We start from the raw sequence: 23,910 nt of genomic DNA on the forward strand, positions 1-23,910 counted from the left end.
GCTTAGCACTCATCGCAACGTGGCGTAGGAGCCGAAATAGAGGGTTTGTTTGCCCTCTCTTCCTCTCCTTCCTTCCCTTCTCGCTCTTCCCTTTACTCACTCACTCACTCTTCACACTCCTTCCCCGCCTCGATGTGCTGCGATCGAAGCGCCGACCTAACGCGGCTAAATGTAACTTTTGGGTTAGCCAACATTGAAGTTTAAACTACATTTGTTTTACCCACATTTACATACATCTTACAAAAGCTTGCTTCTAGGAAGCTGGTCAGTACCATAGCTTAATGTCACACTGGATAATTTATTTGTTAGTCAAACGTAGGTACAAGTCAATAACAAACGTTTGGAAATGCCGATATGGTATGTTTCACATTTGTATTTTAACTAAATTACAGATGACATCTAACTTTTTGGAAGGTAATTACTTGAGTACCTAGATCAGTCTTGCAAAACAATTGTTTTCTCACGTTTATTTTGATCTAACATTCGGAAGAGTGCAAAAACATTTTTACATATAAATTTATAGAACGTTCTTTTTGTGTTAAAATCCTAGGCGAGCAAATACTTTTAACCATCGATGAAATAATACTCTCATCCATGTTTTAACTTTTAATTGTCTTGAACCCTTAGTAATTCATTTGAACTGGAAGCATGTGTTCGATGCTTAGTTTAAAATTTTGGAAAATCAAAATAGGAACGGTAATCCGGTCGAGCCCTCACGACGTTTTTCAACCGTATTCCACATTACACACCGTAAAGACGGTATACGGAAACAAAACAGTATCAAACAAAAGACATCGGTAAGACAATTCCCAAGAACCAAAAGCTTTCGCCTCAGGTCGGTTAACACTGGTCAGTGGGCAGAAGTAAATGCCAGAGACAAGAAAAAACAGTTCGTAAATTATCTCGAGCGATATATTTAACCCGGCAGGCGGTGGGCCTCCCGGCCACCTTCCGCGCGGTGGGGGGGGGGGCATTTTTCGCCCCCCCCGTATCTCCGAAACTACTGGACGGATCCGGAAAATTTAAACGGCGTTCGATAGCCCTGTCAAATTTGTTGAAGGAAACCAAATTTCATTGACCTCGGGGTCACCGATGACGTCACAGGTCAGGTCAAAGATAAAATGTTTCACCGTTCACGGGGCTTCTAGGGAAAGCGCTATAACACCGAGTAAAACGCATTTTGTCGAAAATCAGCGATAAGGCGTCAGTTGTCTAGTACATATGTTGCTATTAGAGGTCACTGGTCATACCAGGTCAGGTCACAGGTCAGGTCACCAAAGGTCCCCAAGGGTCACCACATGAGCCCAACTTTACTAAGGTTATGCGATGCATGGTTTATGGCCAGTTTTTCATTTCCAACTCAATGGTGTTGGTTATAAGACCATCAGGTACGGTTTAGGTCGCTTTCTGGTGGAGGTCAGGTCAAGGTCAGGTCAAAAAAGGTCAAATTTCAAAGTTGATATTTTTGCATAAAATGGGTATTGATTCGATGCAGCTCGTCACGGGGAGTCTGATGGTGGTCTTTGTTTTGCGCTACAAGATCTAAAATTGCTAAAAATTGAGTTTGAAAATTTGACGTCATCAATTTTGAACAGTTTTTTCGCTATAACTTGGCCAAAAAAGGAGATATCGATCTCAAATTTGGTATGTAGATAGAAGGCTGTAGGGACTATCACATATATTCCGTTTTTTTCGAAATTCAAAAACTTTCTGAATTGTTCGGCTATTATATTCAAAAAATCTATTTTTTTTATTTTTGGGGGTCAAAATACAAAAAAAATCGGAAACCGAAATAGCAGTTTTGTAGCCCTCTTGATTTCCCATCTTTTATGTCTGAAACATTTTTCTGTATCTCTAAAGCTGTAGGCCTGACAGCTCTTCCCGCGAAACCTTTTTTTGGGTCGAAAATGGCAGAAATGACGTCACTCTGACGTCATTATCGGCCAACCTATCATAGCCTTTGGAAAAATGTTTGGTCACCATGTGCGCTAGCTACTCCCGGGAGGGTACTGAAAGTTTGCTGACGATCGGCGCAGCGGTTCTCGAGATATATCGAAAAACTGAAGGGGGGACAAAAAAATGCCCCCCCCCCACCGCCTGGAAGGTTAAAGGAATAACAGGAAAAATAATTGGTAAGAAAGGAAAGTAAGGGAGATATTTTTAAGATTTGGGGGATGTGGTCAAAGTTACCGATCAGTGTCAAAGTCACCATCAAAATTGATCTGAAACAGTGCTTTTTCTCTTGTGTTTTAGATAGTCACATGTTTTGAATTAAGCTTCGTGCATCCCGAGTTTGTCGCTAAGGGAATAATGCCAGGCCATTCTGAGGTGAAGTTCACGCAAGGACATTCCTGTTAGAGGCTAGGTCACCCATTTAGTTAGATCATATTTCAAAATCATCAAAGGTCATAAGTTAGGTTCAAGTTAAACCTGTCAAGTTCTGAACACTAAAGGTTAACTGTACTTGACATGACACATACGCTGGCACCAGAATCTTTGCTCTGCGAAAAGTTGTACCGATTACGAAAAACTAAAAACCCATCTTAAGTTCATCGCCCTGTCATTTGAGATAACCTGCTCAGCTGAGCCTTTAAGGTAATTTTTTGCCGTTTGGTTCTTCTCGTGAAGGGCCGCATAATCACATGTTTCAAGTACCAAGTTTCAATTGCCAACTTGTCGAAAATTCAGAGAGAACAGGTGGGGTTTAAAACAAATCGTCGATGTAGGCAGTTAAATGCATTGGAAGCGCAAAGTTATTTTGAAAATTGTATATGCTAAAGGAACTTGCAGTTACCAACTCGGTGCTTGCTGAAGACAGTAGTTTTCGAAGACTTTGTTTTGATCTATTGATATGATACTGTCTTTGATTGTTATTGCGTTGTTCAAGTGCCAGCTCTCTTTGACCCGTAACCTGGATTGCTGCATTTCTCCAAGTTTTGGTAGCACAGTTCAAATTCATACTTCGTACCCAATTGAATACGTGAATACGTATTCAGTTGGATACGCGGCATGAATATGAACTGCTGCTAAAATTTGAAGGAATGCAGCTGAACTAAATATATGATTGAGATGTGCGCGGCCCCGGACTTACTGGCCCGGGGCCTCATGAACATCACAACTTACACCCGACAATCCAAGGAACAATTCTGATCACCGCCGGCCGCAGGGGCGGTCGCCCCGCAGCGCGACCGCCCCCGGTTGCCGGGCGGAGACCAGAATTGAACCCTGGACTGCCGGGTGGAAGCCCGATGTTCACCAACCTCGCTGCCGAGGCGGCGAGGGACGATGGCCGGACCTCGGACCCGGTGCCACCTCGGTCGCTGCCCCTCCCTCCCTACCCCACTCCGCCGTGTGCCTGGCTCCGCCCCTGCCGCCCGACCTGCCCCCGGGCGGTGGCCGGTCGGCTGCGCGCTGTTGGCACCGAGGCATGGCGCGTCCGGATATGTCTGACAAGTGACACTTGCTATCGACATTACCGTTACATCCAAAGCGATGTTTGAAATTTATATTTAGTAAATGTGCTTTACAATTAATTCTATTCTCTAACATGTCGAGTCAGAGAATATACATCCCTGACATCCTTCCTTCTTCGGCAGGTCTTTGTCGACTGGCGCCGGTGTCCTCTGCAGTCCGGACGACCACAGACACCATCATCGCAGTGAAGAACATTGCAGCAGCGAGTTGGAATCGGAGAAGATCCGGTGGTGTCGCGCAACAGTCACTGGATGTGACTGATGGTATCCGAGGGGGGTAATCGGGGGAAGGCAGGTCTACCTGACTTCTCTCCTGGTTACCCCCCTCCCATGCTCGGGTGGTATGTGTTCTCCTAGACATACCACCCAAGCTCTTTATTGGGTGGGGAGGGGAACAGGGTGGTCCCCGGTGGACCACTCTTGTCGGGGACGTGTGGGTTGGGGGGGGGGGGGTGTTGGCCACCAGGTGGTGGCTACCGGAAACGGTAGTCGCCACCTGGCTGACCGCCCCCCCCCCCTCTCCCAACCCAAACGTCCGCGGCACTGGTCGGGGACGTGTCTGTTGGGGGGTTGTCAGCCACCGGCTGGTGCCTGGCCTCCCCCACCCAACATCGACGTCCACGACACAGGTCCACCGGGGGAACCCCTGTTACTCTCCCTCCCAGGAAAAAACTTGGGGGGGGGGGGGCGTGTAGGAGTTACACTGCGTGAGCCGTGATGTATATATCCGGCAGAAATAAACAATCAACGTGAGTCCAGCATGTATTCTTCTTCTTTTGTTAATGTCGTCTACCCCCTCCCCCAAACACACATGGCATGGGGGGTAATCCCCTCCCCCCTACAATACACATTGCAGGGGAGAGGATAATCAGGATGGAGGTCAGGCACGCCCACCTACCTTCCCACGATTACCCCCCCCCCCCATATACACGGCGGGGGGAGAGCTAATCAGGGGAGGGCAGGTTCACCTACCTTCCCCTGATTACCCCCCCCCCCCGCCATATACACGGCGGGGAGGGGATAATCAGGGGGAGGGCAGGTTCACCTACCTCCCCCTGATCACACCCCTCCCCCACACATGGTAGGGAGGGGATAATCGGGGAGGCAGGCACGCCTACCTCCCTCTGATTCCCTGATTCTGATTGATCTGATTCCCTCCCTCAAACCCCCCCCCCCCCTCTATACATTTCGAAGTGGTTCTTCTGTTCTCCGATTCACTCTTACTGCTCCTTGTTTTGAAGTTCTTCGCGTGCGAACAGCCTGCGGAAGAAGAAAAGACGTCAGGGATTATATTTTTGGTTAAATAAAGCATAGTCAAATACATTTAATGCACAGAGACTCAAAGACCCGGAATCACAAAGCTGTTTTAACCCGGCAGGCGGTGGGCCTACCGGCTACCTTCCGCGCGGTGGGGGGGGGGGGCATATTTTTGCCCCCCCCCCCGTATCTCCGAAACTACTAAACTACTAGACGATCCGTAAAATTCAAACGGCGTTGGATAGCCCTGTCACATTTGTCGAAGGAAACCAAATTTCATTGACCTCGGAGTCACCGATGACGTCACATGTCAGATCAAAGATAAAATGTTTCACCGTTCACGGGTCTTCTAGGGAATGCGCTATATTACCGATTAAAACGCATTTTGTCGAAAATCAGCGATAGGGCGTCAGTTGCCTAGTACATATGTTGCTATTAGAGGTCACTGATAATACCAGGTCAGGTCACCAAGGGTCAGCACATGAACCCAACTTTACTAAGGTTGTGCGATGCACGTTTTATAGCCAATTTTTCATTTGCAACTCGATGGTGTTGGTTATAATACCATCAGGTACGGTTTAGGTCACTTTTTGGTGGAGGTCAGGTCAAGGTGAGGTCGAAAAGGTCAAATTTCAAAGTTGATAGTTCTGCATAAAATGGGTATTGATTCGATGCAGCTCGTCACGGAGAGTCTAATGGTTGTCTTTGTTTTGCGCTACGAGGTCTAGAATTGCTAAAAATTGAGTTTGAAAATTTGACGTCATCAATTTTGAAAAGTTTTTTCGCTATAACTTGGCCAAAAAAAAGGTATCGATCTCAAATTTAGTATGAGGATAGAAAGCGGTAGGGACTAGCACATCTATTCCAGTTTTTTGAAATTAGAAAAATCCTTTTTTGGATTTTTCGGCTATTATATTCAAAAACCTATTTTTTATTTTTGGGGGTCAAAATCCAAACATTTCAAAAATTCGAGATAGCAGTTTTGTAGCCCTGTTAATTCTCCACCTTTTATGTCCGTAACATTTTTCTAAATCTCTACAAGTTGTAGGCCTGACAGCTCTTCTCGCGAAACTTTTTTTGGGTCGAAAATGGCAGAAGTGACGTCACTCCGACGTCATTAGCGGCCAACCTATCATAGCCTTTGGAAATATTTTTGGTCACAATGCGCAAAAGCTATTTACGGGAGGGTATTGAAAGTTTGGTGACGATTGGCGCAGCGGTTCTGGAGATATATATAAAAAAAACGAAAGGGAAGGGGAAATGCCCCTCCCCCACCGCCTGGAAGGTTTAAGTTTGACCCTAGCACTGTAAACGTCTCTGACCACAGCACACGATAAGTAATGTAGGCATAACTATTACTCGAAACACTGGTTAGCGTTCATTGCATTTCATAACCTTCGCCCCAGTGCAGTGGGGCGATCTTATATACATAGAGATGACACGCCTATGTTAAAGCACTTGATTTCGTGGCGATTCAGTGGGTCTTTTTAAGCAAGGTTTTCTGGGGTGCCATGGCCCGTGACTTGCATTTTGTAAGGATTCGGTCAAGGAGATTGTGCTCACATCCGCTTATTTTTAAGTACAGTTTTTCTTTTTTGTCTAGCTGTGACGCTTTCGAGCGTTATTATTGAAATGAAATTAGGCATGTTTTAACCTTATGCTCGTATCAGGTACTGCAAATATCATTAACCCTCGCCGTCCGACGGGGGGGGGGGGGGAGGGCGGGTGCCGCCTCCCTATAGGGTTTTTCACGATAGCTCCGAACACGCAGGCGATAGAGAGCTGAAACTTGGCATACATGACCTTTGATCCAAGCCGCATCTTGTGACACCGACCGCATTTTCAGGTCAGGTCAGGTCGCTGACCTGTGACGTCATAAGTGACCCTCTGCACAGTCCTCAGATGTCGCAACTTTGCAACGCCGTCAGTGCCAGAGGAACTTTCACAGGGAGATGAGACTTACAGGATGTAGTATCATCCAGAGGTCTCACAACTTGTACATATATCTCGGATTTTCCCTAAAAATCACATGAGGTCAGGTCGGCCACGTGACCTCACCATTAGGTATAAGTCAATGGGGAAAAATGAAAACTGCTATGTTAGCGCCGAGAACTATCTCAAACTGTCTCCTGCACATGAATCGTGATTTCTTGCACGCCTTGCAAGGTCCGATGCTTCACTTTTGCATTGTTGACATTGCGTGGCGTCATTTATGGTCACTTGGGTCATTGATTAACCCTCGCCCGTAAACGGTGTTTTGCCACCTTCGCCCATGCAGGGGGGGGGGGTTGGTGCGACCCCCCTGGCGTTTGAAAACGGAGCGTCGTAGAGCTTAGCGGAAAAGACCAACGGATTGCTCTCGACGAGATCTCGCGATTGGTGGTATATTTTTTGGTCCTAGATCAGCATTTGACCTACTTATGACCGGTCAAAGGTCAAATTTTCGGAAAAATCTAACTTTTTCAGATTTCCGCGCCGATTGCGGCAAAACGGTAAGAGATATCGACTTGAAACCTTCACTATCGTGATCCTTGATCAATTCTCTATCGTTTGGTGTGTATTTCGATGTCATAACTATAAAAATGATGCGTTGGGAGCATCGGAAGTCTGCAAGGTCATTTGTGCATTGGGTCACGTCAGGCGTGCGACGTCACTGACCTGACCCTGACCCAAAATGAACTACAAGAAACAACCGACGATGCCTGAAATGGATAGCAAATTCGAATTCAGGGCATCAAAATACCCCGAAAAGGCATACAAGTGCAAGAAGTCATTACAGGTCAACCGAGGTCACTGACCTTACCTTGACCTTTAGTAACCTTCAAAATGTCAACGGACATTGTGCCAATGTCAAATCAGCCAGTTATGATTCTAAAACAATCCATCAGTGTGTCAGGTCAGTCGGCATTTATACCAATGTGAAGCAATCTCCAATTTAGCGTAAATCTGGCCGGAGGTTGTTCCTTTTATGACATCATAACTCCGTGACCTGACATGACCTTGACAAAAAAAAATACCAAAAGTTGCGCAAAGGATGCCCCATAGGGTACTGAAAATTTGAGCCGGCTATCTGAAACGGTTCGGCGTGTAGCTAAGAAAAACCTCAGGGGGGGGGTTGCACCCCCCCCCCCCTACATGGGCGAGGGTTAAATGACCCAAATGATTAAAAGCGCGGTTTTGAGGCTCATAATTACATATATAACTGCAATGAAAACCGTAAGACGGTTTGACAAAAGTCAGTTTGTCAGTTTGGCCAAGATGTCTTATTTTCTTGGCCCTATTTTGAATATAATTATTAGCATGAGGCTTACGGTTTTCATTGCAGTTATATACTTGGGTCATTAGTTTTTCATCAATAACTCCCCATCAAATTGAGTTAGCTAGTCGGGAAAGCCACCAATAAACGCAGGAAGACCTGCCGATTCGAGTAATATGTAACATGACCTCTTTCAACCAGCTTCGTGATCTGGGGGAGCTGACCTGCCCTTGACCCGAGGTCAACACCTCAAGTTGACCTCACCCGAACAAAAAGTATACCATTCGACGCGCCTGAGCGAGGCGAACACGATGATGCCAAAATCGCGGCTCTCCGACCGTTTTTTTTTGCGAAGTTATGAAAAACTGAACCCTGGCCCTTGGTCACTTGACCTGACCTCATGAGACCTTAAAATCGGGTACCAGTCCCTGCGTCTTGTAACGGCGCACACGCTTGTTTTTTCCGCGACGGTCCAGCTTCATCAGGGGCGAAACGGCGAGGGAAATCGTACCCCCCCCCCCCCCGGCCGGCGCATATGTAGAAAACCAATAGGTCCGGCGAGGGTTAATGTATCATTGAATGGGAACATGCAAAATATGTATATTTGAGCTTGCACCGTGCTCAGAAAGGTTCAGAACAGCCGTTTTCACGACGGTTGACCGAAAGCGCCAAACTTGACCAAATCTCAAGGAACCTACCCTGAAAATTCCATGAGCCTGACCCAAATGACCTTAGACCTGTAACCTTTTTGGGGGGGGGGACCATGTCAGGGGGGCCATAAAACAATAAAACATGCATCGCACAACCCTAGTAAATAGTAAAGTTGGTTCATGTGCTGACCCTTGGTGACCTGACCTGTGACCTGACATGGTATTATCAGTGACGGTGTGACCTCTAATAGCAACATATATACTAGGCAACGTAGGTACGCCCTATTTTTAACGTACGCGAAACATTTTATCTTTGACCTGACCTGTGACGTCATCGGTGACCCCGAGGTCAGTGAAATTGGAGTTCCGTCGACAAATTTGACAGGGCTATCGAACATCGTTTGAATGTTACGGATCCGTCCAGTAGTTTCGGAGATACGGGAGGGGGGCAAAAAAATGCCCCCTCCCCCCACCGCGCGGAAGGTGGCCGGGAGGTCCACCGCCTGCCGGGTTGATGAGAGCCTGAATGAGAGAGAATGTTTTTAGGCGAGCTTTTAAGGAATTCAATAAAAACACAAAATGAAATCATGCTACAAATTTCATTGCTTACCTCAGGAATGAAATCAGCCAGGAAAGAACAGCAATATTTTTAACCAGTTAACGCCTTTTGGGGCGACCAACGGAGCGAGCGAGAGGGTGGGCCTTGGACAAGCGAATTTGCAAGGGACACCTCCAACTAACTTGTGCACTGCACCCTACTAACCGGTCCCTAGCGATGTGCCAAATTTGAGCGCAATCGGCCTAGCCGTTTTCGAGATCTGGAAGCGGCACCCTGCACGTGCGCACGTGCAGCAGCACCCCAACTGTGGCACATGGATGTGCCTACCTACATACCAACTTTCAGCGCAATCGGCCAAGTAGTTACCAAGATATTGCAACAATTGCAAAACTGACACCTCTTCGTTTTGCACGTGGCACGTGCATAAGCGGTCACCCACATGCATCGAGAATAGTCCAATACTTGGTAGAAGGAATGAAGCTACCCTAGAAAAATCATCGAATGTAAATCGGTCAAGTGGTTGCTGAGATATAAGCCTCGCAAAAGCGTAACCACGGCCGGCCGGCCGCTCATACTCAGAAATTTCCGTTAATCTACGAAAGACTACACTTGCTTCGCTCGCTACGTAATAATTTCTTCAGACTATAGTCCGTTTTTCTTATCTTTAGACTTCACTCCAAGATGTGCAGATAACTTAGCACGTGACGTCACACAATTTGATAATAAAAATCAAGCGTCACGCTCATTGCCACTGGCTCTAAAAGCGAACACACCATATGTCTGCTGTGTATCAAGGAAATCTGAGACTTTTATATATCTTTTGAAATTTATATCCATTCGTATACAATAATATGCAATGCTCTCAAAACTTCGGCAAGGAAAACCGATCGGTGCACAAGCGAGACAAGTGGTTTATAATGTTTACCAATATTTTATTCGAAAGAAAGATGAATACCTCAAGCAAGGTGATGAGAGTGCAGCGGCTAGCATTAACGTAGCGAAGGAGACCAGCTCTGCTACTGGAGTGTCGATTGCCTCTGTTAATGCATTCAAGAGTGGAATAGAGACACATGGATGCCAGTCTCCAGCCCGCCAGCGCCCTAACAGGGGGCCACGCGAGTACTTCGACGAGTTTGACCAGTGCGCGTTCAGAAGAATGGTGCATGCCATGTACCTGGAAGGGAAAAAGGTCACTTTGGACACCATTAGAGCGGCAGTTCAGGACAAGTTCGAGCAGACTATCTCGCGCTCAACCATACGAAAGCAGCTGTTCCAAATAGGATTCAAGTTCCGACAAGTGAACAACCGAAAGCTGCTGGTTGAAAAACCTCAGGTGGTGGCAGCCCGGAACGCGTTCCTGAGACGCATTCGGAAGATTAGAAGCTCCGACCCAGAGCGCACTATAGTGTACTTGGACGAGACCTGGTATAACCAGTTTGATATGCGAACGGTCGCGTGGTTGGACAGTGACGACGTGGCCGGCCATAAGCCAGTGACAGGGAAGGGCAAGCGCCTAATCATAGTCGATGCTGGCTCGGACAGCGGCTTCACCCCAGGAGCATTCATGTGTATGAGGACGGACGGCAAGTCTGCCGACTATCACACGTCTATGAACGCGAGCTGTTTCGAGGACTGGTTTCGACTCCAACTTCTGCCGAACCTGCCAGCGAATAGCGTGATCATTATGGATAACGCCTCGTATCATTCAAGATGTGCTAACAAGGCACCTACAGCTAGCTGGAGGAAGGAAGCGATCCAAGAATGGCTGCGGGTACATGATGTCAATCCTGATCCGGACTTGCGGAAGGTCGAGCTTCTTGAGCTGGTTCGCCCTCTGAAACAGACACGCGAGTATGTGTTGGACAAGGTGGCACAGGAGGCCGGTCATGAAGTACTGAGGTTGCCCCCATATCATTGCGACCTCAATCCGATTGAAATGGTTTGGGCAAACATGAAGACGCACGTCCGCCAGTTCAACAACACTGGGCATCTGAATGACGTGGAAAGGCTGCTGCTGGATAGCCGAGACGCCGCGCCACCGGACTTGTGGCGAAACTGCTGCCGCCACGTGCGAGAACTGGAAGAGGTGTACTGGCGAGCAGATGGTATGATGGAGGACATCGAGCCAGTGATCGTGTCACTTCAGGATTCGAGCAGTGACGACAGTGACAGTGAAAGTGATTGAGGGCGCATGGGACCTACGATGGCTTCGGTGAACCAAACATACCCAATATACGAGTACGACTCCTGTGTTTCCTGTCTTTTGTAATTTGTATTACGAGTTACTGGTGGTAGATTTGTAGACACTAGCGGGTAATACGAGCAAAACATGTCATCACATTGAAATAGTATGTATATTTGTTAATTTCGATCAATGCTGCATTCATCGCTAAACACACGCTCATATAGCCAACTCGTGTTGGTAGCCTGCGCCGCTGAACACGCATGTCCTGCGGGTTGCCTACCTCCACAGGCATAATTCATCTCCGCCTCTCGTCACGCAGTCTAACCCGTCCACATGATACTTCGTGAGGATTACAACGTCACAGTCAATACTATCGAAAACGCGTTCACTCGAATGTCTGCGATAGCGAACCACAAACCAAGTGCTTCACGACAGTCGCCAGAACTTGTTACGAGCCACACGCCGAGCTCCTTCAAGAATTTCCTTGCATTGGGTCCGCACTCGCAGTCGCACGCACCTGCGGTTTCAAAAAACTTCGGCTGGAACCAAGCCCTATAGGTCTTGAACTAAAGTCACTGATGATGACTTGTGTCCATTTGCAGAATAGTTCATTTCCAAGTGATATTCGCTTTTATAGGTACCCTTTAATTCATCGGATCGATAGTTCGGTTAGCATACCAAACTTTATCCAACTTAATTTTTGTAGCAGGTAGGTATAAGTACCTACCTATTTATGTAATACACATTTGTGAGACTACAAATCTGCACTTGCCGCACCCAAGAGCGCCACTCTCCAGGCTTCAAGGCAATATTTTCTGTTTCCGAAGGGCTTGATTTTTTCTAAGCCATGCTTTGTCTCGTGCATATCTTGCGAAACATCTTGGAGTGAAGTCTAAAGATAAGAAAAACGGACTATAGCATTGCCTCAGCCATATTGGCACGCTACTGGCTGAAAATAAGTTGCTTAAAAAGACCCACTGAATCGCCACGATTTTAAGTGCATGTCATCTCTATGTATATAAGATCTCTATGCAGTGGGGGGGGGGGGCATATGTTACCTACCACCCTGTCGCGTTTTTTGCGTGTGAATAAACAACCGCGGCGCGTAGCGCCGCGCCGCTTGGAGTAGCTTTCTGTACATCAATTTTGGACAAAGTGTGAAGTTTTTGACCCCATGTCATGTCAGGTCAGGTCACCAGGTCAAGTTAACTGACCAAGCCTAAAAAAGTTTGCAATCATGTCCACTGTCCAGCCTGCAGTGTTTGTCAGAGAGGCTTTAAACTTGGTGGATTGCATGATGTTATGGGCACCTATAATTTGTTTATCTCGGATTTTTATATCCGTGACCTAAGGTCAGGCCAGTAGCGTGTCTCACCTTTCCATTAAAGTCAATGGAGAAAAATGAAAATGCCTCTAGATCCGTGTGTACGCATAGGAACAGTCCAAATATTTCAGAATCACAATGATTTGGACCACCCGTGACGACCAAGGTGTCTTTTTTGCTGATAGCCTCTAGAAAGGTCATCCGAGGTCATTTGAGGCTTTAAACAGATTTTTGCCAATAACTCTCGATTGGAATGAGATAGAACGCTGGGGATGGCCTCAATGTGTTTGTCTTGCCGAGACGAATCGACTGATATGCAACATGACCTTTTCCGGTCAGGTCATGACCTTGACCTGAGGTCAAATTTTCAAGTTGACCTTTCAAGGTCAAATTATAGTTCATTCGACGCATCTCGGCGGGAGGAACACGATTCTGGCAAAAGAAATGTCGTGGCTTTTTTTAAGTCAAAAGAAATTGTCGAAAAACACTTTTCGTAAAAACAGCTATTTCTTTGAGTTTTTGTCCTCTGGAGGCTAAACCGTTGACCTGAGGTCATTTTTTATAATGACCTTATCAAAAGAAGAGTTCAAAAGCTATCGATTGGTTTTCCATGCGTTTTTCTAGCTACATAGTTCCTGAGATAATGACATGTTCCCTGAAAAATATAATGACAATTCGCAAATTTTGACCTTTGATGACCTCTGGTGACCCCAATATTGCTCTTAGATGAAAAATGACTGAAATACTTTCAAACGTACGCATTAAGAGCTATCGACTGCTTTTTACCGCGTCTTTCTAGCCCTCTTAGTTTTTGAGTTAGAGGTGGGTGGTAACATATGCCCCCCCCCCCCCCGAGAGCGAAGCTGGCTGAGACCGCCACTGTGGGGCACGGGATAAATGATCATTTTAGATGATTTTTAGAATAAATTATTTTCATCACTAACCAGCGCCCTGATGGGAGGGGGGCATTTTGGCCCTCCCTCTGGTTTTTCTTGAATAGGGAAAAGACGGCGGCGCGCAGGCCGCTAAATTTTCAGTAGCTTTTGAGACATTAATTTGACGCCTTCATACAACATTTTACAGACTTACAAAAATACAACATTTTGGAAACTAGGATTTCATTTTTATGAACGACTTCTTGTCATTGTAAATTGGACTAGGTAATTTGACCTTGTTTGACCTCCCTGTGACGTCACAGGTCAAATATCAAGGTCATTGATATATTATCTTGTGCATCTCGATAAGCTCTTTCGAATGCCGTTTGAATTCTTTCCGATCCGGCCATTGGTTCCGGAGATACGACGGAACCAATGGCCGTCGTATCTGGTGGTGTCCCCCCCCCCCCCAACAGGACGTGGAACCTGTCAGACCTCAAAGGCGCGCGGGTTAGTTAACCCGGCGGCCGCTGGGTCTCCGCGCCACCCGCCAGCCGATTCACAGTAGGGTTTTTACAATCTAGCGCGACTTTATTCCAAAAAACCTTTTTTCGTTTTGGTTTATTTTTGAGTTGTCAGTTGAACTAAAAAATGTTTGAATTTGTCATGATTGGTATTGATTTGTCTGTATGTTTACAGCAAGACTAGGAAAAACGTGTCCAAAGCTCACCTTCATGCGTGACTGTTCAATGCTTGGTTCAATGGACTTAGTACTAAACCCGAAAGTATATCTCAATTGCATTGTTCTGTCCTGTTGGTAACGGGATGACAAAGAAACATTGTACCACAACCTTTACTAAGGTCACAAAATGGCATTTTCGAAGAACCCTTACAGACACCATATTAGGTGGGGGGCTATTTTTGCCTCCTCCCACGAGACCAGGGCCCTGTTTCACCGGTGATAGCAGCACGCTACTATCAAATTGCGCGAGCTGACGTAATGTGATGAGGTCACACTAATGACGTTTCGTGTAATTCGTGAGCTGCGTTTGGAACAGAGTTGCTGTCTCGTTGAATGCGTTTGATAACATTTGTTTGATCGCACGGCCGTGAAGATGTTAGCAGCAATATAAGATGACATCACACAGATTGACGGCGTCATGGTTTGTTGATGTTTCCATGGAAACCCAATTTGACACGTGTAATAGCAGCGTGCAGCGTGCGTTTAAAATACGCTTGTAGGTAACTTGGATTTTAATAGCATCTCTTAGATAAATGAGTATAAATGGCTTATTCTTAGTATTTTAGTAGGCTCTTAGATCATGAGCCTTAAGGACAGTGCATATATGGAATGACTCTTGCGCTGAAAAGCCGTGTTTTAACGGATGCCATACGAATACATGTCACATGATGATGATGATGATGATCACCGCTGAAACAGGGCCCTAGTTGCACGAGTAGCCGATAGTCGGCGCCACCGTCGCACTCGGCCGCAACCAGTATACTGGCAAAAATGGAGCTATTATGATATCGCTCGTTGGTAACTAAGTGTAGCGTGCTTCATAAATGATCGCTACAGAGAGAAACAACCGTTTAATGAAGAAAATGACTGATATTTTTCTCATAATATCAATCTGAACCCCAATGCCCGCTTCTATATGGAGTTTGGCGCATAACGTGAGTTCAGCTCGAAGATACGAATCGACTGATATGCAACATGACCCTTTTCGGTTAGGTCATAACCTTGACCCCGAGGTCCAATTTTCAAAATGACCTTTCAAGGTCAAACTATAGTTCATTCGACGCGTCTGGACGAGAGGAACACGCTGCTGACAAAATGAATGTCGTGAGTCGTGACTCTCTTGAGGCAAAAGTTATTACAGAAAACATTTTTCGTAAAACGGCTTTTTTAGTTTTTGCCCTCTCTAGGCTAAACCGTTGACTTGAGTTCAAATCTGAAAGCAATGCTCAGAAAGGCCGTTGAAAAAAATAACTATAGAATGCCCTTTCCGCGCCGTAGCTCTATTGGTTCCCGAGTTATGCGTCGGTGTTTCGAAAGTTGTTGAAATAGACAAAATTTGACCTTTGATGACCTCTGGCGACCCGACCTTTGACCTAACCTAAAAAATGACTGATGTTCTTCCTTCATTATTTTGTTACGCTCTTTTAGCGTAAAACAACATAATGAACACACCGCTTACCCGCGTGTTGCTGCGTGGCCCAGGAGCCGAGTTAGACGGGAGGAGCGTGACCCTCCCCCCCCCCCCCCCAAGCACATCACGGTAAACTCTTAACTCAGACCACCAGCACGGCGCGGGTTAAAAGTATACAGCAATAATGTCACAACAGATACAGTGCCCCTTCGGTGCACCGACCCACCTGGTAATCCGACTCCTGTGGCGGGTCCCGGTGGTGTGTTGAAGCAGGGCCGCCATCTCTCTCTGGTGAGCTGAACCTGAAATAAGAAAAATATAATCAGGCACTTTAGCATAGTTAATATCCGCGTAACAATCGATATCATATCAAAACTATCAAAATTCTCAGTCACGTTATTTTCTTGTACAGAAAAGTACACGCAAAAAAGCTGTGACTCACCTTTTCGTCCAGGTGTGAGATCGCTGGAGATTCCGGAGTTCGACGGAGGTCCGTTCAGTGGTGACCGGCTGGTGAACGGATGTCTGGTGTCAGCTGTACCGGAGCCATACTCCCTCCTGCACTGCCGCACCTGTCGGAGAGATAGCACGGCGTCAATGAGACGACTGAGAATATGATTGTCTATACGGGATTACGTTTGAGTGCAGGGTATGCATATTGTAGCGACGGAACAGAATAAATGTTAGCGACTGTAATAATAACTCAAAATGAATGACCTTTTCCTCGAATGTAGAAAGTTTAAATGTCGAAAATGATGTATTTAGGTGATGTACTTAAATACATCATTTTCGACATTTAACCTTCCAGGCGGTGGGGAATTTTTTTGCCCCCCCCCCCTTTAGTTTTTTCGATATATCTCGAGAACCGCTGCTCCGATCGTCACCAAACTTTCAGTACCCTCCCGGGAGTAGCTAGCGCACATGGTGACCAAAATTTTTTTCCAAAGGCTATGATAGGTTGGCCGCTAATGACGTCAGAGTGACGTCATTTTTGCCATTTTCGACCCAAAAAAAAAGGTTTCGCGGGAAGAGCTGTCAGGCCTACAGCTTTAGAGATACAGAAAAATGATTCAGACATAAAAGGTGTGGAATCAAATGGGCTACAAAACTGTAATTTCGGTTTTTCGAATTTTTTGGATTTTGACCCCCAAAAATAAACAAAAAATAGATTTTTTTTTAAATAATAGCCGAAAAATCCAAAAAGTTTTTTGAATTTCGAAAAAAAACGGAATATATGTGATAGTCCCTACCACCTTCTATCTACATACCAAATTTGAGATCAATACCTCTTTTTTGGTCAAGTTATAGCGAAAAAAACTGTTCAAAATTGATGACGTCAAATTTTCAAACTCAATTTTTAGCAATTCTAGACCTCGTAGCGCAAAACAAAGACCACCATTAGACTCCCCGTGACGAGTTGCATCGAATCGATACTCATTTTATGCAAAAATATCAACTTTGAAATTTGACCTTTTTTGACCTGACCTTGACCTGACCTCCACCAGAAAGTGACCTAAACCGTACCTGATGGTCTTATAACCAATACCATTGAGTTGGAAATGAAAAACTGGCCATAAAACATGCATCGCACAACCTTAGTAAAGTTGGGTTCATGTGGTGACCCTTGGTGACCTTTGGTGACCTGACCTGGTATGACCAGTGACCTCTAATAGCAACATATGTACTAGAAAACTGACGCCTTATCGCTGATTTTCGACAAAATGCGTTTTACTCGGTGTTATAGCACTTTCCCTAGAAGCTCCGTGAACGGTGAAACATTTTATCTTTGACCTGACCTGTGACGTCATCGGTGACCCCGAGGTCAATGAAATTTGGTTTCCTTCAACAAATTTGACAGGGCTATCGAACGCCGTTTGAATTTTCCGGATCCGTCCAGTAGTTTCGGAGATACGAGGGGGGCAAAAAAATGCCCCCCCCCCCCCACCGCGCGGAAGGTGGCTGGTAGACCCACCGCCTGCCGGGTTAAACTGTCCATATTCGAGGAAAAGGTCATTCATTTTGAGTTTATATCAGTGGCGGTCGCAGGGGGGGCCATCAGGGCCATGGCCCCCCAAAGGCAAATCAGGGGGGCCATCATATCATTTGGCCCCCCCCCCCAAACAACCGATGGGCCCCCATGGCCGTATGGGGCCTTGGCCCGTATTCGATTGTCACGTGGCTCGAGAAACCCACGCCAGCTATTAACAGCTCCCATACCGGTCTTTGAGGGTCCTACACTGACCTCTGAGGGCCCTTCAGTGGCGGTCAAGCGCCCACATTGACCGCTGAGGACCCACATTGACCTCTGAGGGCCCTCCACTGGCCTTTGAGGGCCCCTAAACCGGCCTCAGGGGCCCAACCGGCGTCTGAGAGCCTCACACCGGCCTCTGGTGGCCTCATTTTTGTCTCTCGAGTCCCAAGACTAGCCTTTAAGTGCTTCTGAGGGCCCCGCACAGCGCACTGGATTCTGAAGACCCGATGTCGGCCTCTAAGAGCCCGCATCGGCCTCCGGGGGCCCATCTTGGCCTTTGAGGGCCCTCCACTGGTCTCTGGGGCCCAACGCCGGCCCATGCCGGCCCACACTGACCTCTAAGGGCCCATGCTGGCCTGTAAGGACCCACATTAGCCTCTGGGGCCCCCCGCACTGGATTCTGAAGACCCAATGCCGGCCTCTTAAGGGCCCGCATCGGCGTCTGAGGGCCCATCTTGGCCTTTGAGGGCCCTCCACTGGCCTCTGGGGTCCAACGCCGGCCCATGCCGGTCTTTTAGGGCCCCACACTGACCTCTGAGGGCTCAATGCTCGCCTATAAGGACACACATTAGCCTCTATGGGCCCCGCACTGAATTCTGAAGACCCGATGCCGGCCTCTAAGGGCCCGCATCGGCCTCTGAGGGCCCATCTTGGCCTTTAAGGGCCCTCTGCTGGCCTCTGGGGTCCAACGCCGGCCAATGCCAGAAGTAGGGTCCTGTTCTGACCTCTGAGGGGCCCATGCTGGCCTGTAAGGGCCCACATTAGCCTCTGAGGGCCCCCACACGGGCTTCTGAAGACCCGATGCCGGCCTCTAAGGGCCCGCATCGGCCTCTGAGGGCCCTACTGGCCTCTGGGGTCTAACGCCGGCCCATGCCAGTCGTTAAGGGCCCCGCACTGACCTCTGAGGGCTCCATGCTGGCCTGTAAGGAACCACATTAGCCTCTGAGTGCCCAAGTCGGTCTCTGATGGCCTCAAATTTATTTATTATTTATTTATTGCACTTCTTAGGTTCATTCCACACATGTGTGGCTATTCCAGAGCCCGTGTCAAGTACATATAAAGACTAGACGTAAATGAGGTGAGCGGATCACATGCATACAGACATCACATCACTCATTGCACATCATACTCAATACATACAGTTCTATCACATCAGTGTCGTCCAAGGCGTCTCTACTGCTGCTGCAGCTGCTGCAGCAGCAGGTACTTGTGCAGCTCCTTTTTGAATCGGCTCAGGTTCATGGCTCGAATATCCACTGGTATGGTGTTAAAATCAGTCACAGTCGCGTAGGTAAAACGCCTCCTCCCTGCTTCTGATCGAATACTTGTCAGGTGAAGCATGCCATCCTGTCGCGTACTGCGCTGATGCACATCACGTCTGTACATGAGGTGAGTGGCGAGTGACTCGGGCTGGTCAGTGACCAGGGTCCGCTTTAGAAGCGTCAGTGAATGGTATCGGTACAAATTACGGGCAGAGAGCCACTCCAGATCGCGCAGCACGTCGCTAACATGGTCGAATTTACGTCGCCCTGATATAACTCGCGCCGCGAAGTTAAGCACTTTCTGTAGACGCCCTATCTGAGTAGCATTACACGATCCATAAACACTTATGCAGTACCGAACGAGAGAGATGACTAGACCATTGACTAGTGTGCTGAGCGTCGTTCGAGGTAAATGGTGTCTGCTGTGCGTAAGACCAATCAGCAGGCCTGTGCAGCGGCGTACGACGTCGTCAACATGGGCGGTAAAAGACAGCGTCTGGTCGAACACAACACCCAGATTCCGCACCGTGGGAGAGCCGGAGACAGTGGCACCCATAAATTTGATTCCAACCGTGGGGAGCTGCTTGAGATTTTGACGAGTCCCGAGGACCATGAGTTGTGTTTTCTGAGCGTTAATTTTCATACCGTTTTTGCCAAACCATGCCGACAGAAGTGACAGATTGAGTTCCATGGATGCAGTAAGAGTGCCAATTTCTCCGGGTCTCCCACTCACGATAACCTGGGTGTCGTCCGCATACTGCACTATGGTCGCACCGTCAGCGTACAGGGCCATATCATTCGCGTACACACTGTACAGTAATGGCCCGAGGGCAGTTCCCTGATAGGTGCCTATAGGGTTGGGCAGTGACGCTGACATGGTGCGGTAGCCACGCTGATCTTGGGCGACAACTCTCTGATAATGTCCGGTCAGGTAACTCTGAAACCACCGAGTGTCAACATTGTACAGGCGCATCTTATCCAAGAGTCTCTCATGTGGCACGACATCAAAACATTTTGACAGGTCTAGCATGCATAAAAGGGCTACCTCACGGGAATCCATGGCCTCGAACACTCTGTCAGTTACAGTTAAAAGCGCCGTGTCAGTAGAGTGGTTCGATCTAAAACCGTGTTGACTAGATGTGAATAGGCAGTGACTAGTAAAGTAGGAGTACAACTGTTCATAAACTACGCGTTCTGTAATTTTCGCGATTGTCGGAAGAATAGAAATGGGCCGGAAGTTAGACACATCGGTGGATTTATCCGTCTTCTGTACAGGGTGCACCAGAGCGAGTTTCCAAGAGCTGGGGACAGTATGATTGATGAGGCTCGAGTTGACAATATGAGTAATGACAGGACACAATGAGTCAATGCACTGTTTCACAAAGCGTACGCACAGTCCGTCAGCTCCACACGACGTACTGCTCCGCATACGGCCTATCACATGCCGCAGTTCCCCCGGCGTAACAGGTGACAGCTGAAACCGGCCAGTGGACACTCGCGGCAGTCGCACGGGCAGCGCCGGGCCCGCCGTGTCCACCTGCCGGGCAGTGGCGGTACCAATACTCGCAAAGTACTGGTTCACACTGTCCACGTCTGTGTCTGGCAGCTGTCTGGTGGTCCGTTTCCCAGATATGACGGGCCGCACACTGCGCCACAACGAGCTCGGTCCGTTCTCCCGTACCCGCCGCTCAATGTCCTCCCGTGTGTCACGACGGACGGCTGACTTGACCTGACGGTTGAGCTCCCGGTAACTGTCACGGTCCGAGACACGCAGCGCTGCCCGCCGACGGGCCATCAACTCTTTTGTGGCGGCTGTCACGGGGGGTGCCGTAGGGTTCCGTATTTTAACTCGCTTCACGGGAACTGCCCTTTGCAGGCCCTGTACTGGTCTCTGAGGCCAAACCGGCCTCTAAGGGCCCAAACCAGCCTCTAAAGGTCCCACACCGGCCTTTGATGGTCCCATTTCTGTCTCTGGGACCAAAACTGACCCCTATGTGCTTTTGAGGGCCCCGTATTGGCATCTGAAGGATCGATGCCGGCTTCTGAGGACCCATAACGGTCTTCAAGGGCCTCATACCGACACCTGAGGCCCCACACTAGCCTCTGAGGTGGCCCCAAACTGGCCTATGAGGTCTCTACACCGGCCACTGGTGGCCCTATTAACTGTTCTCTGGGGGGCTCAAGCCTTACCTTTGGGCGTCACGCACTTGCCTCTGAGGGCCCACATCAGCCTCTGTAGCCCTACCTGGGGCCTTTGAGGCCCTTCGCTGACCCTTAGGTCCAACGCCGGCCTCTGGGGGTCTTACACTGTACTCTAAGGGCCCCATTGAAGCCTCTAGGCGATAGGTATCGCCGAAGCGCTATCGATGGGCCCAAATTGTAGGAACCATGGGTGCAGTGGGCACAGTTGCACCAACAATAATTCTGCAGTTGGTGCAGACAATGTATTCTGCATCCACAATAATCTGGAACAAAACCCCCTTTTCTCAGCAACACTACTTTCCAGGCAGCACGACAAATTTAGGATATTTTGCCTACTATCCATCTTTCGAAGCATTTCCTACTGTAATGGTGCTTAAAACTTACATTTGTGCTCAAGTGAAAAAAAAAGAAACGGAACACATGTGATTGACCGCATACCGATGACCTACTGTCAAAAGTTTTAGCACGATATCTTCGAAAATGGCAACGTTAGCCGCCTTTATTTTGCGGTAGTCAATTCACAGCTGCGTGAATTATTGACAATATCAATGCTTCAAAATGCACTTATCAGTACCTTTTCGACATGGTACACCCTCAAAGCTCGCATGAGCCTCCGCTCGGGTACCTCCCTACCCCCTCCCCCCCCCCCCCCCCCCCGCTTCACCGGCCATTGCTGGATTTATGCACCCGTGCACTACGCCCGTGGGCCCCTTTAAGCTAGCACCGGGCCCCCCGGGCCAGTGCAGGGGCCCCTTTGCCAAGTTGGCCCCCCCCCAAACTCCAAGTCTGCGACCGCCCCTGTATTATAACAATATGTTCCTCGCAAGAGCACTCAACACCGTATCTTTAGCGACTGTAACACGAAACGAAAAAAGAAATTGCACTTTGCTTTGATGTGATGGGGAGGATATTGCTAAAAAAAATATCAATGCCGAGCCATAGGATCTATATGAAAAGCATCATGGTTTGTACAATAAAACTACTGTGCGCTGGTGTCAGGTGTGGTAGATGTAGTGCTGCGCCCGCCTCTGTGCGCCGACTCACCTGATAAACTGGCGTCATCATGACGGATATATCGGATCGTTTGGTGTGTTGGAGGCTGGAGCAGTGCCACCGTCCGCCTCGGTCCATCGGGTGAGCCTGAAAAAAACGGAGGAAAGGAATAATTCAATAATTATACATCTCGCAGAAGCCGTACTATAACGCTAAGATCGAGGAGATATCAAACTCTTTAGAAGTAAACGTTAGACTTTTTTGTTAATTACGAAGCTTAGTGCGAATATATTATTTGACTCGCCTTTCCGTCGAGATGTGAGGCCGCTGGAGGCTCCAGTGTTCGATGGAGGTCAATTCAGTGGTGACTGGCCGGTGGACGGACGTCTGGTGTCAGCTGTACCGGCGCCACACTCCTCGGCCCGATCTTACACTCACTCCTATACTGCCGCACCTGTCGGAGAGATGGCACGGCGTCAACACACGCTGAGAGGGTGGCTGGTAAGTTTGTAAACTCGCGGCGGAGTGTGAATATACGAGTGCTATACGAGTCGTATACCAAAGCAGCACACAGCCCATTTGTGATGCTTTTTTGAATGCGAGGAAATGCCCATAAACAATTGATGAAAACAAAACAAAATGATTCTGATGGTTAATTTGATGAGTGAAGAAAACACTACCATTACAATCTCGCTCATAGCTCCCTGATAGGTCGCGACGCCTGGAGGTATACTGCGCCGTATGGTTCGAATCCCGCTAATAGATATCGCTAGTGTACGGCACCTGAAGTTATGCTGTGCCGCAACGTTCTAATCCCGCTCACAGATGTCGCTAGTGTACAGCGCCTGAAGCTATGCTGCTGCGCCGCATGGTTTGATAACTGCTCATAGGTGTCGCTAGTGTACGGCGCCTGAAGTTATGCTGTGCCGCATGGCCACAAGGAGCTGGTGCGACTCATGGAATCATAGAAATTAAGACCATGGAACGGACGCCGGCGTTCGGGCAAACTTTTTGCACAGAATGTTTGAGAAATATGACGACACAAACAATGAGAAGCTCAGTTGTGAAAGCTGAAACGCCTAGTTCTGTCACATGATCCGGTGATCGGTGATCATGATGAACCTATGTTATGCCGATTAAATTAGAACTAAATCTGAGATTAGCGAAGGCTAACTTAACTCTAAAATAATTCTAGTTAGTATGAAGCGAAGTCGAACATTGCATATGACGAAGTTTGTTCAGTTTCCAGAGCATCAATTCAATGTGTGAATATATTTAAACATACCTTCTAAATAAAGTTTCAAAAGACTAACAAGTTATAACATTTCATTGCATAGCACAAAGGAACTTTCAATCATTAAAATATCGTCGTTTACTTACCTTGTAAAGTAGTCGAAATTCTTTCCACTCCCGAATCAGTCCTTCAGTCACCACGCCAGAAGCCGGCCGCACACGCCGAGCGCTGGTAGC

General features: G+C 47.7%; 1 protein-coding gene across 1 annotated transcript; it reads right to left on the reverse strand.

The window, feature by feature from the left end:
- Positions 1-4,222: 4,222 nt before the first annotated feature.
- On the reverse strand, positions 4,223-23,910 carry LOC122372482. The gene is made up of 6 exons (XM_043349700.1): positions 23,821-23,910; positions 22,745-22,894; positions 22,492-22,587; positions 16,175-16,304; positions 15,959-16,034; positions 4,223-4,733 (listed from the first exon to the last, which is right to left on the reverse strand). The coding sequence occupies exons 3-6, from the start codon at positions 22,576-22,578 to the stop codon at positions 4,694-4,696; spliced, it is 333 nt and encodes a 110-aa protein (XP_043205635.1). The 5' UTR covers positions 22,579-22,587; positions 22,745-22,894; positions 23,821-23,910; the 3' UTR covers positions 4,223-4,693.

The sequence above is a fragment of the Amphibalanus amphitrite genome, unplaced genomic scaffold, assembly GCF_019059575.1.
Source record: "Amphibalanus amphitrite isolate SeventyFive unplaced genomic scaffold, NRLGWU_Aamphi_draft 001364F_arrow, whole genome shotgun sequence".
Lineage (NCBI taxonomy): Eukaryota > Metazoa > Arthropoda > Thecostraca > Balanomorpha > Balanidae > Amphibalanus > Amphibalanus amphitrite.

What these genes read in the sequence shown, in the direction of transcription:
- LOC122372482 (XM_043349700.1), bottom strand. Translation starts at nt 22,578, where the DNA reads ATGGACCGAGGCGGACGGTGGCACTGCTCCAGCCTCCAACACACCAAA. An exon ending in TGATGACGCCAGTTTATCAG is followed by an intron (nt 16,305 to 22,491) that starts GTGAGTCGGCGC and finishes TCTCTCCGACAG; the next exon opens with GTGCGGCAGTGCAGGAGGGA. An exon ending in TCTCACACCTGGACGAAAAG is followed by an intron (nt 16,035 to 16,174) that starts GTGAGTCACAGC and finishes TTCTTATTTCAG; the next exon opens with GTTCAGCTCACCAGAGAGAG.